At 49.1% G+C, this 14054-nt stretch overlaps 1 protein-coding gene across 1 annotated transcript; it reads left to right on the top strand.

Annotated features, from left to right (window-relative positions):
• Window positions 1-728: 728 nt before the first annotated feature.
• On the top strand, window positions 729-13322 carry LOC120863510 (alpha-1-microglobulin/bikunin precursor). Its single transcript, XM_040239814.1, has 10 exons — window positions 729-1169; window positions 2542-2684; window positions 4280-4356; window positions 5277-5393; window positions 5848-5949; window positions 6678-6724; window positions 10356-10437; window positions 11498-11665; window positions 11961-12134; window positions 12991-13322. The coding sequence occupies exons 1-10, from the start codon at window positions 1053-1055 to the stop codon at window positions 13020-13022; spliced, it is 1059 nt and encodes a 352-aa protein (XP_040095748.1). The 5' UTR covers window positions 729-1052; the 3' UTR covers window positions 13023-13322.
• Window positions 13323-14054: the final 732 nt, after the last annotated feature.

The raw sequence follows: 14054 nt of genomic DNA, 5'->3' as shown, positions 1-14054 counted from the left end.
AAAGGTAAAGTCGCTGCCCCCTGCCCCAGTGAGCAGCACAGAGAGCAACCTGGCTCCCGAGTCCATGCTCTCAGCCACTACCAAAGGCTGCCTGTCTATAAAGGGGAAAAACAGCACTTGCTTGATGGGGCTATTGTGGGGATGAGCCATTTCAGGGCAGGTGAAAAGTACTTCGCCTAGCTGGTACATACCAGAGGCTCAGTGCATCAAAGCTGTGGACATCAGCAGCAGCACTATTATTATTTTGACTATTAATATTATTTGCTAGGGCTGTGGGAAGCCACGGGTCAGAGAAGGAGCTCTGGGGACAGGATATCTGAGCTCGAGTCTTATCTTTGCCATGGTGGTGGTGTTAAGTCGCTCAGTCAAGTCCAACTCTTTGCAACTCCATGGACTGTAGCCTGCCAGGCTTCTCTCTGCATAGGATTCTCCAGGCAAGAATACTGAAGTGGGTAGCCGTTCCCTTCTCCAGGGCATCTTTCCAACCCAGGGATTGAACCTGGGACTCCCACCTTGCAGGCAGATTCTTTACAATATGAGCAACAAGGGAAGCTAGCTTTGCCATAGAACTGCTTATAGTCGTTGCTACGTCACTTACTCTCCCCAGGCCCTAGAATCTTTTGTATGGGAAACAGGCCAGTTGGGCTTGTCCTCCTGGCTTACAGGTGGAATGACTCAGCAGGAAGGGCTTGGGCTGCCGGTCTCTCCCATCCTGGGACAAGCGGGGAGTTTCCGGGGAAGCCCTTGTGATGCCTAACCCAGCATCCAGCTGCACCCAGGCCAGGTTGCATTTGGCCAGCGGCTCCTCTGAAACAGCTACCCTGGCCCCTGGGGACTGTGACCCCGGCCAGGGTACTAAAAGGGATCGATCGGCCCTGGCCTTGGGGCTCTGATTGGTCCTGGCCGAGCAGGGCAAATAGCAAGGTCACCTACAGCCACAGGCCCCTTCCCCAGCCCCAGTCCATAGCTGCCTCGAGCAGGAAGCTGGTGCCTCTTCCATCCCCAGACCAGCCAAGCCTGTGAGTGACACCCCAGACAGAGGAACCAGAGCCATGCGGAGTCTCAGCGGCCTGCTGCTGTTACTGACGGCCTGCCTGGCGGTGAATGCCAGCCCCATGCCCACATTGCCTGATGACATTCAAGTGCAGGAGAACTTCGACCTGTCTAGGGTAAGGCTGGCGTCTCTGGCAGTGATGGCAGGGTGTCTGAGCCGCTGAGCCTTGCTGGCGGGAAGGGGCAAGTCCTGTGTGCCTTGGGGTCTCAGTCTCTGCTTCTGGAACTCCAGGGGTGGGTCCCTCAGGGCCCTTCCTGCTGCTCAGACTGTCAGGACTTCACTGAAGCTGTACCTCTGCACCCACCCTTTTGTGGGACTCTGGGTTGCCATTCTGAGTCAAAGATCTTAAAGTCCGAACCTGCACTTTTGGGCTCCAAGGGAAATCGTGCTCCGATTAGAACCCACCCAGAGAAGGCTTCCTGGAGAAGGCTTCTTGGATAAGGCAATGGCACTCCACGCCAGTACTCTTGCCTGGAGAATCCCAGGGACGGAGGAGCCTGGTGGGCTGCTGTCTATGGGGTCGCACAGAGTCGGACACAAATTAAGCGACTTAGCAGCAGCAGCAGAGAAGGCTTGGTGCCAACCAAGTCCTGCTGCCCCTGCAGCACCTCCCCTTGGCAGTGCCCAGCTTTGTGTGACTCTTCTGCCCACCCCCTAACCTGCATCTCTTCATCCTTTAACTACTCACCTCTGCCGCAACATCTCTGTTAGCCCATCCTGGGCCCTCTGCCCTGCCTGTAGGATCATGGGAAGAAGAGGAGCAGAAGAGAAATCAGGCTGGTGGGACTAAGTGGCCTGGGCAGGGCGCTGTGCGGGGGAGGTTGCCGTCCAGCCCCGACTCTGCCTGAATTGCTGGGTGACCTTGAGCAAATCCTGTCCCTCCACTGCCACCCAGGTTCCTTCTGACCTTTGTAGCTGCGGTATGGATTTTGTTTATGTTTAGGGATGAGGAAGGGTTGTGGGGAGCGGGGCATGAGGAACAGGTCTCTGGTGGTCCGGGATGGCGAAGGGTCTGCAGACACCTAAGGGCTCTTTCTAGAAGCGGCAGGCTCGTCCTGGGTCAGGCTCAGCTTAGGGAAAGGAGTTACTTTCTAACATAGAGGTATGGGCTATGTGCAAGGCGGTGAGCATCCCTGGAGGAGTAAGAGACAGGACTCCTGCTCTTCGGGGGCAGTGGCTGATGGTGACCTTGGGGCATGGGGATTTGGACCCTGTCCAGTGAGCAGCCCAGAGCCTGCATCTCAGCAGAGTCAGGCACCCTGCCAGCGGGCGGGGTGGGGTCTACCTGCCATCTCTCTCCTAGCCAGCCATGATGCCTGGAGCTCCATCATCAGGGCTCCACCCTCCCTAGAGGCCTCGTAGCCTCCAGTTACCTGTGAGACATGATCGCTTAGGAGGAGACGTCACTGAGCGGGGGGAGGGGGACAGATGCTCCCCCCCCAGTCTTGTCCAGGTCCAGATCCTTAGGGCTTGTGGCTGCCTCCTAGATCTATGGGAAGTGGTTCAATGTGGCCGTGGGCTCCACCTGCCCATGGCTGAAGAGGTTCAAGGACAAGATGACCATGAGCACAGTGGTGTTGAAAGCGGGGCCGACGAGCAAGGAGATCAGCGTCACCAACACTCACAGGCGGTGAGTGGGGACTGGTTTGGGGGACTGGGACCCACCCCCACCCCACCCCCACCCCACCCCCACCCTGGCTTCAGCCTCCACCCTGTCCTGGAAAGTGGCAGGTCTCTACTTCCAGCCAGAACTCACTCCTGAGGGACAGACTTCTCTGCTTCCCACCGCCGGGGCAGCCCGTTCTAACTGTCCCATCTACACCTCAAGGGCAACACCCCCAACACTCTGCCTGTTTCCCCATCTACTCTTGCCCCTTGGGCTTCCGTTAGCTCAGCAAAGGCATTTCTACACAACCTGGAAAGCTGGGTGTAGGCGCATGTTTTCTTTCCTCTGCCACGACCGTTCGGTCCACCATCCAGCCTTGTCCCCGCTCTGCCTTATTCCCTCCAGTCTGTTTCCTTCTTCCCTCTTCACCTCTACTGCCCTGGACCAAGTCACCTTCACCTTTCTTTCCTACTGTTATCTATAGTTTCCTCTCTACATTTCTCCCCACCTCTAACCTCCAACTTTCCATCCAATCTATTCATCAACTTGCAACCAGAAAGGCCTTTCAAAAACTCCAGAGTTCCTTCCCTATTGCCCTTGAGATAAAGTTCAACTCCTTCAACATAGCCTTCTAGCCCTCTGTGACTCCCAAGCGCTCACTGTTCCCTTCCCCACATACCTACACACTCTCTGACCCACCCAGCTGGACTTCTTTCAGTTTCTGGAACCCTCCATCCTCTGGGACTTTGCATCAGACATTTCTTCTACCTAGAAAGCCTCTCCCCACTTCCTGCGCTAATTCCTATGGATCCTTCAGGACTCAGGTTCTTTGTTGCTTCCTCCAGGAAGGCCTCCCTGACTCCCTCCACCTATCCAGGTTCAGGTTACATGCCTTCTTTTGTGCTCTCTGAGTACTTCATGCTTCCCCCCACGTGGCAGTAACCACACCGACTGCATCTGCCTCTGGCCTGCCCACCCCCCGCATTGGATTTTACAGTCCAACGCTCCATGACAGGACAGGGTCTCCCTTGCCTTTCTGTGTATCCCCAGCCTGTAGCACAGTGCTTGGCACATAGATGATGCTCGTTAAATATCAATAAGATAAATGATCATCATTGTAACAATAATGGGCTTCCCTGGTAAAGATAGTAGCTAATGCGTGCATAGTACTTACTCTCTGCATAAAATATCTCATTTGACGCTCTCAACCACCATATGAGGTAGAAACTATCATTATCCCCATTTCTCAGATGGGGAAAATGGGGCAAGAGAGACAGAAAGTAATAAATGCATTAATGTGTTAATGAATCGTTCTGATTTCCTGGTGTATACGTATACTGTGCTGATTTTTGGTGCTGGGTTTACCAAGAGGATAGCATCAGTTAGCTCCTTTCTCCCCCTCAGTCCCTCTGCTCTCTTCTGTGAAACAGATGTCTCTCAGGACTGGTGTGAGAATTAAACCAGATATTTGGAAATGCTACTTTTCAAATTACAAAAAACAAACAAACAAACAAACAAAAAAACAAACCCTGTATTTGGAAGGACCCTGCAGGAGAGCGGGGTGTCAGGACAATGGTCTCTACCAGATATTATCTTCCGTTTGGTTTGTTCATTTCCAGGAAAGGTGTCTGTGAATCGATCTCTGGTATTTATGAGAAAACAAGCACTGATGGCAAGTTTCTGTATCACAAAGCCAGTAAGTTGAGTCAAAGGGGACTCTCACAGTTCTCTCCTTCGCTAAAAAAAAAAATACCTGATGTCTTAAGCTCTCTTCCTCTCTGCCCCTACAGCCATTCCTCCCATTTTTCTGCAATGTCATCTACCCTCCCTCCAAATTCCCCCCTCCTTCTCTCTCTCCCTCTTTTCTCTTTCTCTCTCTCTAGCCCCTACCCCCATGACCCTTGCCCCAGCCATGTACACGCTCATCAAGTGCTGGTTTTAAGTGATGAGCTGAAAACATTACTGAATTCAAGTGATGGTTCTGAATGCTGAGGATAACATCAAGATTTCATCACTCTTCCTGTTAGGCATCTGCAATCAACTGATAAAAATTTGCTAAGCATCTACCATGTACAGAGTATATGGTGCTAAGGGATAGACAGATGTGGACATGAATTTATCATTAATCCAGCAAATGTTTATTGAATTTGCTCTATGCATCAAATAATCGTGTCAGAGCTTTAATGTTTGGATAGATGAATGATTGGATAAATAAATGAGTGAGAGAATTAAAAAATGGTAAGTGAATGTATGTGTGATGGTAGATTAGTTGAGTAATCAATCAGTCATTAAATACATAAACTGATGGGTTAACAGATGGAGGAAAGAAAGAAGGAAAGAGGGAGGGAAGGAAGGAAGGAAAATGGATGTATTTATGGACTGATATACAGAGAGGACGCACAGATGAAATGATGGTTGATGAAGAAATGACAAATCTATGGAGGAGATGGATGGAGAGAGAGAGTGAAGATGGACAAATAGATAAATGAATATATGCAAAGGATGCGTGGACAGAAGGATTGATGAATAGATGATACGTGGGTGAATAGGTGAAGGATCTCAGGACAGAAGCCTTCTGACCGCTGATCTTTTTGTCTTCCTTCATCTTCCATGCAGAATGGAATATCACCATGGAGTCCTATGTGGTCCACACCAACTACGACGAGTATGCCATTTTTCTGACCAAGAAATTGAGCCGTCGCCATGGACCCACCATTACTGCCAAGCTCTATGGTAAAGGCCTGCAGCTGAGGGTGGGAGGAGACCTGTCATTCGGGGAAATGAAGTGGGGAAGTGCAGGGAGTTTTGCTTTTTCCTTCCAACAAAACTCCAGTTATGGGAAAGGTGAAAACGTTTACTCTCCCTGTAGGAGGTAGAGCTCAGTCTCCCATTTGAGGTTGAAGCCTCTTCTTTTGAACTCAAAATTTCCAGAAAATTCTAACATCTCTGGGCCCTTAAAGAACTGCTCTTGTGCTGGGTGGAGAGCTGGGAGACCCAGAATGGAGAGCCTGGGAAGGCTCCTCCTCCTCTTCTGGAGCTGAGCTTTCCGTAAGGGTGCTGAAGAGACCCAATTGAGTCAATGGGTCTCAAATGTCCCCGAAATGAAAATCCTTGGGCAAAATAACGCCAGGCCCTGGCAGCCCTGGCCCCTGCTGTTCTAGGCATCTCCTCTGCCTCCCACTTGCAGGGCGTGAGCCGCAGCTTCGGGAAAGCCTGCTGGAGGCATTCAGGGAGGTGGCCCTGGGTGTGGGCATCCCCGAAGACGCCATCTTCACAATGCCCGACAGAGGTAACGGCACCCCACCCCCTCACATTTCTGTCCCCTCGTCGTCCTTTGTGGCCCCCGGAGAACATCCCCCCAGCCCCAGGGTCTCTCCCACCACCCCTAGAGGTAAGCTGGGCTATGGTTCCCCTCCTCTCTTTATAGAAGAGGCACTCTGGGTCCCTGGACTTGTTCCAGGTGACTCGGCATGTACCTGCAGAGCTGAGACTAGAGCCAATTCAGCATTCACCCTGCTGCCACCTGCCAAGTGCGGTGATAGCCAGAATGCAGGGCCACCTCTTGGGAGGTAATTGAGGGTGGGAGTTAGAGCACCGAGCTTCAGACTGAGCTGGGCGGCTTCTGGTGGCTTTCAGAGCCTCATTTCCTCATCTGTAAAATGGGGATAATAATGTCCCCCCTTAGAAGCTGCTGTGAGGGGTCAGTGAGATAAAGGCATTAAATACAGTAGCACTGTATGTGGTGTCTAGTAAGTGCTGGATAGATGTCAGCCTTGGAATGCTGGTGGTGGGGAAGGGGTGGAGACGACAGAGGTGGTGGCAGCCGTGTAGCCACCAGCCCGTCACTTTCCCAGCGATGCCTTCCACAAGCCATGCGGGTGGAGCTGCCCCTGCAGTGGGCTGATGCACAGGACAAGTCCCAGCGAGGGGGCCCGCTCGCCGCATGGCCATTAGTTCTGTGGAAGAAGCGAAGCCTGTCTGGGTCTTACTCCCTCTCTCTCCTGTCCTCTGACTCAGGTGAATGTGTCCCTGGAGAGCAGGATCCAGTGCCCACTCCACTCTCGGTGAGCACCTCTGTTCCCCCAGCCCAGCCCCACCCTGCCCGCTTAGGCTCCCCTACCGTGCTGGTGGGTGGGGTTGCTGAGTGAAGGCAGCGATGGGCAAGTCAGAGCTACCTGGGCTCAGGCCCAGTTCTGCATGGGGCTAGTTGCTGCCCTATGTGACGTTCCTTTCCTCATCTGTGGCAGGGAGTAATTACCTTTACCTTTCCGGTGCTGGAATCCAGTGACATGTTAGAAAAGTGCCTAAAAGCAGTGACAGACTCAATAATGAGATAAAGATGCTCAACACTCAATAGATGAAAATAGTCAGCTGAGCTCTGAAAAACAGCAAACCTGAGAACAGGCAGCTTCTCAAACCAATGCCTCTCCTATGCTGACTTTTGATCTGGGGGGCTTCTTTCTGTTTAATTTTCCTGCCTTTTGCCATATTAAGTCTTCATTCTTTCTCTGATTATTTGGAAATTATATATACTAATTTAGTCTACTGTTATGTCTATATATGTGTGTGTGTAAAAATACATATATTTCATATATTTGTTTTAGAAACATATTTTTGAAAATTTTTTCATTTTAATCTTTATCTTTTTAATTATGAAAGTATATAACATATATACAAGGGACTTGGAAAACACAGAACAAGGTTACACATGTTCCACTATATATTACAATTATTTTTTTAAATAGATAATTTAAGGTATGTGGTTGGAGTTTCAATATAAAACTCTCAAAAATTAACAGAATGAATATACGGGGAAGTAGAAGGAGATAGTAGACCTGAAAAGCACTGAAAACCAATTCAACATAATTAAGATTTATATAGTTTTCACACAACAGCAGAATACAAATTCTATTCCAGTTCCCAAAGACTATAAACTAGGAGACACTGGAACAGATCCAGGGACATAAGATGAAGTGCAAAAACTTCATGGTCTGAAGATACTGAAATCATACAGAGTCTGTTCTCTTCACTGTGGAATTATGTTAGAAATCAATATTGAAAGACACTTGAAAATAATCCTCATATCTTCAAGCGCAATGTGACTTTTACCAAGAGAAATCTTTGACTTAGCCATCGGAAGCCTCGATAAAGTTAGACTAAAAAAACACAGAGGGTGACTGCAGAGAAGAAAGCATTTAAATGAGAAATTAGTATCAAAATGAGAGATTAATATTAAAGATACTTTAAACAAAATCCCATGTGTTTGGAAATTAGATGTTCACTTTTAAATGATGGGTGTATCTAAGAAGCCATAACAAGGAAGATTAGAAAATATTTGTAATAGAATAAAAAATGAAAAGAGAATTTGTTGCATGCAACTGAAGAAAATTTTTAAAACTGAAAGAAAGCAAAAAAGGACAATACTGTCCTATTTCTACATAGAATTAGCACTGTTAACATATTTCTTTGCTTCCCTATTTTTTAATTAATTTATTTTAATTGGAATCTAATTACTTTACAATATTGTAGTGGTTTTTGCCATACATTGACATGAATCAGCCATATGTGTACATGTGTCCTCCATCCAGAACCCCCCTCCCACTCCCTCCCCATCCCCTCCCTCAGGGTCATCCCAGTGCACCAGCCCTGAGCACCCTGTCTCATGCATCAAACCTGGACTGGCGATCTATTTCACATATGATAATATACATATTTCAATGCTATCCTCTCAAATCATCCCACCCTCGCCTTCTCCCACAGAGTCCAAAAGACTATTCTATACATCTGTGTCTCTTTTGCTGTCTCACATATAGGGTCATCGTTACCATCTTTTTTTTTTTTAATTTTTTTATTATTATTATTATTTTTACTTTACAATATTGTATTGGTTTTGCCACACATCAACATGAATCCGCCACGGGTGTACACGTGTTCCCAATCCCAAACCCCCCTCCACAAATGTGTTAGTATATTGTATTGGTGTTTCTCTTTCTGGCTTACTTCACTCTGTATAATCGGCTCCAGTTTCATCCACCTCATTAGAATTGATTCAAATGTATTCCTTTTAACAGCTGAGTAATACTCCATTGTGTATATGTACCACAGCTTTCTTATCCATTCATCTGCTGATGGACATCTAGGTTGTTTCCATGTCCTGGCTATTATAAACAGTGCTGCGATGAACACTGGGGTACACGTGTCCCATTCAATTCTGGTTTCCTCAGTGTGTATGCCCAGCAGTGGGATTGCTGGGTCATATGGAAGTTCTATTTCCAGTTTTTTAAGGACTCTCCACACTGTTCCCCATAATGGCTTTTTTGTTTTTTAAGAAAAATTGCCATTGCTACTATAAAGCTAACATAGTCTCATTATAAAGAATTAAAACAATTCAGTATAAAAAGTATAAAAAACAAGTTTTGAAAAACTGCACCACCTAGAAACTCTGAGCATTCACATTATTCCAGGAATCTTGACCTGTATACACCTGGAGAGGGGCAGATGGAAGGAAAGTTGGATAGACAGATGCACAGATTTAGATGTGCTGTTATTAAGTGGAATTGCATTCCAGATGCTACTCCTGAATTTGAAAAGGCATTCACTGCTGTTTTACTTGAATTTAAAAAAAAAATCTGAAGTTTGAAGGTTTAAAAAAAATGTTCAAATAAATATTTATCCTTGCCAAGAGGTTTATTTCTTAAAGAATGCTCTAAGTCAAGGTTGGGCTTCCCTGGTGGCTCAGCTGGTAAACAATCTGCCTGCAATGTGGGAGACCTGGATTCAATCTCTGGGTTGGGAAGATCCCCTGGAGAAGGGAAAGGCTACCCACTCCAGTATTCTGGCCTGGAGAATTCCATGGACTGTGTAGTCCATGGGGTCGCAAAGGGTGGAACACGACTGAGTGACTTTAAATGTACGTGAGCGCTTTCAGAGGGTGTCTACCGTCTCTGGGACTTGGCAGACAGGCGTCTCTACTCTCAAAACTGTGTTCTATCTCCTCTTCCCTTTTTCTTTTACTCTGTCCAGATTGGTACCATTCCCATTCTGTTCTGTCTCTGCAATTCCCAGACATTTAGCACTCGTTCTATGTTTTAATGGATTCTACATTCTCTCCTAGTGAATACAACACAGCTTCACCATTCCTAAGTTGTTATTTCTATTAATCACTTAATGCTACTTCTTCACAAACTGCTGTGTTCAAGGAAGTTTTAAGTATTTGAATCCTGGAATTCCCGTTTCCTTCAACCTTGAATGAGATTTCTGAAGTGGGTCTGGATAGTTTCTGTTCTGCTTCTTTTTATCTGTCTCCTGCCTCATCTGTTTTAGCCAGTTGTTTTTGTTGTTTGGTTTCAAAGTTGTGTCCAACTTTTTCGACCCCATGGACTGTAGCTTGTCAGGCTCCTCTGTCCATGGGATTCTCCAGGCAAGAATAGTAGAATGGGTTGCCATGCCCTCCTCCAAGGGATCTTCTCGACCTAGAGATTGAACCCTTGTCTCTTGAATTGGCAGGCGGATTCCTTACCGCTAATGCCACCTGGGAAGCCCGATGCTTTGGGAAAAACAGGCCATTCATCAGCCTAGTAGCTGTGTTTCTGTCTACACCTTGATCCTCAGAGCAAATGGCTTTTACATTCCTGGGGTCCAGGGGAACAATTGTGGCTAGGTCCCTGAAATAGCTTCTTCTGTTTTTTCCCCCAGAGGGCTCGGCGGGCTGTGCTGACCCAGGAAGAGGAAGGCTCTGGGGCTGGACAACCAGTAACTAATTTCAGCAAGAAAGAAGGTGAGGATCACTCCCTGTTTTTTTTAAACCCCCTCTGCCACACTCGAGAGAGGAAGGGCCCACAGCTGGTTCACTCCAGCTGCCCTCATCACCATGAAGCCTTTCTTATTCTTCTACTAGAATGAAGCAAAAGCCTAGAAAAGGCAAATCCCATCCTCTGCCCTGTGCCAGACATTGTTGAAAGAGGGGATCATAAGGCATGGTCCTTGAGCTTAGAAATATTCAGCTCCATGATGAGAAGCAAGTTCTTGGCCTGTCTGTTGCACTTAGTGGCTTCCTGGCCTTGGTTTTCTCAACTGTACAATGGGATAACAGCCTGCTGAGCTGACCTCAAGGGCTCTTCTGGGAACAGATGGAAAAATATGTGAGAATACTCTGTGTAGTTGATAGACTGATCACTCTTCAACTCTTTCAGCAAACATTGAACCCTGACCCTGCTTCGCCCCCCAGACCCTCTGCTGAGCACTGGGATCATGGAGACAAACATATCTTCTGGTCTAGTAGAGGAGGCAATCAAGGAAGAAAATAAGAGACTTGAAAGAGGAGAGTAGGCTAAAGAGTTGAGGGAGCTCAGAAAAGGGAGGGGAGAAGTGATCAGGGAAGACTTCCTGGATGGAGGACAATTCACGTTATATCCATTTATGGTTTATGGAGGAAGGCATTCTGGCATTCTATGGGCAGGAAAAATGAGAGCAAAGGCGCAGGGTTGGGACATCAGGCAGAGAGGTCAGGCTGCCAGCATGCATGCTGGTGAATGTAGCCTCAACCACTATCTTTACAGAGCCGCTGGGCAGACAAGACAAAAGCGGGATGTCTGGTCTCTGGGCCATTGGTAACGTCTCATATTATGGCATGGGCTTTTGGAGTCCAACAAATATGACTTGGAATCTTAGCTCTAGGTAACCTTGCTTTGCCTCTCAGGGAGTCAATTTCCTTACCTTTAAAACGGGCTGAGAATGCAGAGATGAAAACTGAATGAGGTGATTCCCCTTTGAAGTGTCCAGCCTGGTGACCGGCACAGTCAGCACTCAGCGAGCACTGCTGTTCTGCCCCTCCACAGATTCCTGCCAGCTGGGCTACTCACAGGGTCCTTGCCTGGGGATGTTCAAGAGGTATTTCTATAACGGTACATCCATGGCCTGCGAGACCTTCTACTATGGCGGCTGCATGGGGAATGGCAACAACTTCCTCTCGGAGAAGGAGTGTCTGCAGACCTGCCGGACCGTGGGTGAGCACCACCCCATGCCCGCCTCCCCTGCACTGCCCACTCCTGTCCCCCCAACAGACCACCTGCTCACTGAACAGGTAGCTCACAGAGGATGCTTCCAGGGCCAGTTTCCTGGAGGCACAGGAATTGAGCACTTGGGAGTGGGGGACCCTCGGCACATAGCTCTTCCAGGGGCCCGATTTCTCAATATATAGGAAAGCTCTAGGGTTCCAGGGGAGTAGGGTCCCTGCCGTGTGTCTCAGGTCAGTGATCACGAGATTTTTCTAATGCTCTGCGCCTCCCTCCCACTCCGCAGAGGCCTGTAACCTCCCCATAGTGCGTGGGCCATGCCGAGCCAGCAATGAGCTCTGGGCATTTGATGCTGTCAAGGGGAAGTGCGTCCGCTTCCTCTACGGGGGCTGCAACGGCAATGGCAACCAATTTTACTCGGAGAAGGAGTGTAAGGAGTACTGTGGCATTCCTGGTGAAGGTAGGAGGCCCCACAAGGCCGGGCGGGGCTGAGGGGCCACCAGAGTCTGGGTCTGGGAGCCCTGGTAGGCAGTAGGGATCTGAAGAGCTGAGTTGTGGACTCTGTACTGGTGACCAGCACACCCACTCTCTGTTTCCCACCTGAAAAGGGGGCCAAGCCCAAGGCCTTTCCCCAGCTGGGATGAGGCACCTGGGGAGGTGCTGGCCTGAGCAGAGGTGGGGTGGGTTGAGTGGGGCAGAAGCGGGCTCCAATCCTGGCATTCATTGCCACATTCGGGCTGGCCACATCATTACTCAAACGATTCAAATACTTCCAGTCACTGCTCCCTGAAGGCTCAGACCTCTGGATCTTCTCAGTCCACGTCTGTCCCTGTTATAGTGCTTGCGTGCTCATTCATGTCCGCCTCTTTGTGACCCCGTGGACTGTACCAATTTAAGTCTCAGTTTTCTTTTTTGTAAAGTGGGACAAAGGGCCCACTTCCTAGGTGGCACAGTGCCTCGCGTGGTTCATACCCATCTAGCAGCAGCCAGTACTAGTAACGGTGGCAATGCTGCGATGATAGCAAGAGTAGCACTCCGAGAAGCCGCAGCTACTGAAGATTTATGTGCCTTATCTCCCCACCGGAAAAACGGTGCCTAAAGTAAATCAGGAGGCAAAAAACCAGGTCATCCTGTGGAATGCATCTTGGAGTTACCAAGTCACCCCGCAAGCAGAAGTTTCTGGCCTCAGGCTCAGGCTCGAACGCAATCCCAGCTGCCTTCCCTCCTCCATGAGGCATCCCCATGCCCTGACCGCCCCCAACCACAGGCCCTTGGGTGACCCCACACCTACTCCCTGAGCTTCTCTGTGTCCACAGCGGACGAGGAGCTGCTGCGCTTCTCCGACTGACCGGCCCGAAGGCCAGAAGTTCACACGGCAGCAGGAAGTGGGAGGGTCAGAGCCTGCCCCAGAGCCCTGCTGCAGGTTCCAATAAAAACCAAATTGTAGACTCCTGAAATTCCATGTCCTGACTGTTCATCACGAAGTATAATGAGATTGGGGGGAAGGGAAGAGGAGATCAGCGGGGGAGGGGGCATGAACTTTCCCCAGAAATGAAAAATGTGTGTGTGGGCAATGTAATAGAGCCATCTTCAGGACATGAAATTGGCTATGCAAATTACGAAACATAAATCACAGTTCTATATAAAATGGGATTATTTTGTTTTGTTTTAATAAAGCCAGGAGAGAAAAGAGGGAGCAACTCTGGATACTTGTTTCCCAGAGAGGTTTGGCGGAGATCATCAGTGGCCCAGGGTCAGAAGAAATTACCGTGCCTAGTGTGTGCCCAGGGGGGTCGGGTAAACGCCAGAACCCCCAGCCACCCACCCCTGCAGCCTTTTTTTGTTCACAGCCATATCGCCAGCTGTAGCTGCCGGGGCTGGAAAGCCTCAGGCTGTTCCTCCTCAAAGGCCCTGGAGATCCCATCTCCTGCCATCCTCACTCTGGCCCTTGGCCCCGGAAGGAGAATATTCATTGCCCTTTTTATTGTGTCCAGGATAACCATCTGGCCCTGGACCACAGCTGCAAGTCCTGGGTCTAGCCCAGCTTCTCCTCCCTGGAGGAAGAGAGCGGGTAGGCTGTCCAGCATGGCTTGGGCACCAACTTGGCCCAAGCACAGGACTCCAGGAGCCTCTAGATTACACAGACCACATCTACAAACATCAGATTCATAAACACCTCTTGCTAGCTCCATCTGCTCAGAGCCTTGAGGACTGCTGCTGGTGAGAAAGCAAAAAACCCCAGCTCGTGTGTGCTGAAATGGAACGCTGACCCTGGCAGCAGAAACCTAGGCAGAGACGGCACCTCTTCTCTGAGGGGTAAACAGCATGCTAAGGGCTGGCGGCTCGCTTGGTCCAGAGTCCCTTTCATGCCATTAGCCCG

The sequence above is a fragment of the Oryx dammah genome, unplaced genomic scaffold, assembly GCF_014754425.2.
Source record: "Oryx dammah isolate SB20612 unplaced genomic scaffold, SCBI_Odam_1.1 HiC_scaffold_1, whole genome shotgun sequence".
Classification (NCBI taxonomy): Eukaryota; Metazoa; Chordata; class Mammalia; order Artiodactyla; family Bovidae; genus Oryx; species Oryx dammah.
The sequence above is the reverse complement of the archived record's forward strand: the minus strand, read 5'-3'. Positions and strand labels throughout refer to the sequence as shown.

Excerpts from the sequence above, each read along its gene's own strand:
- LOC120863510 (XM_040239814.1), top strand. The coding sequence starts at position 1,053 with ATGCGGAGTCTCAGCGGCCTGCTGCTGTTACTGACGGCCTGCCTGGCG. Across the intron at positions 6,725-10,355 it reads CAGTGCCCACTCCACTCTCG|AGGGCTCGGCGGGCTGTGCT; the intron begins GTGAGCACCTCT and ends TTTTTCCCCCAG. Across the intron at positions 11,666-11,960 it reads GCAGACCTGCCGGACCGTGG|AGGCCTGTAACCTCCCCATA; the intron begins GTGAGCACCACC and ends CCCACTCCGCAG.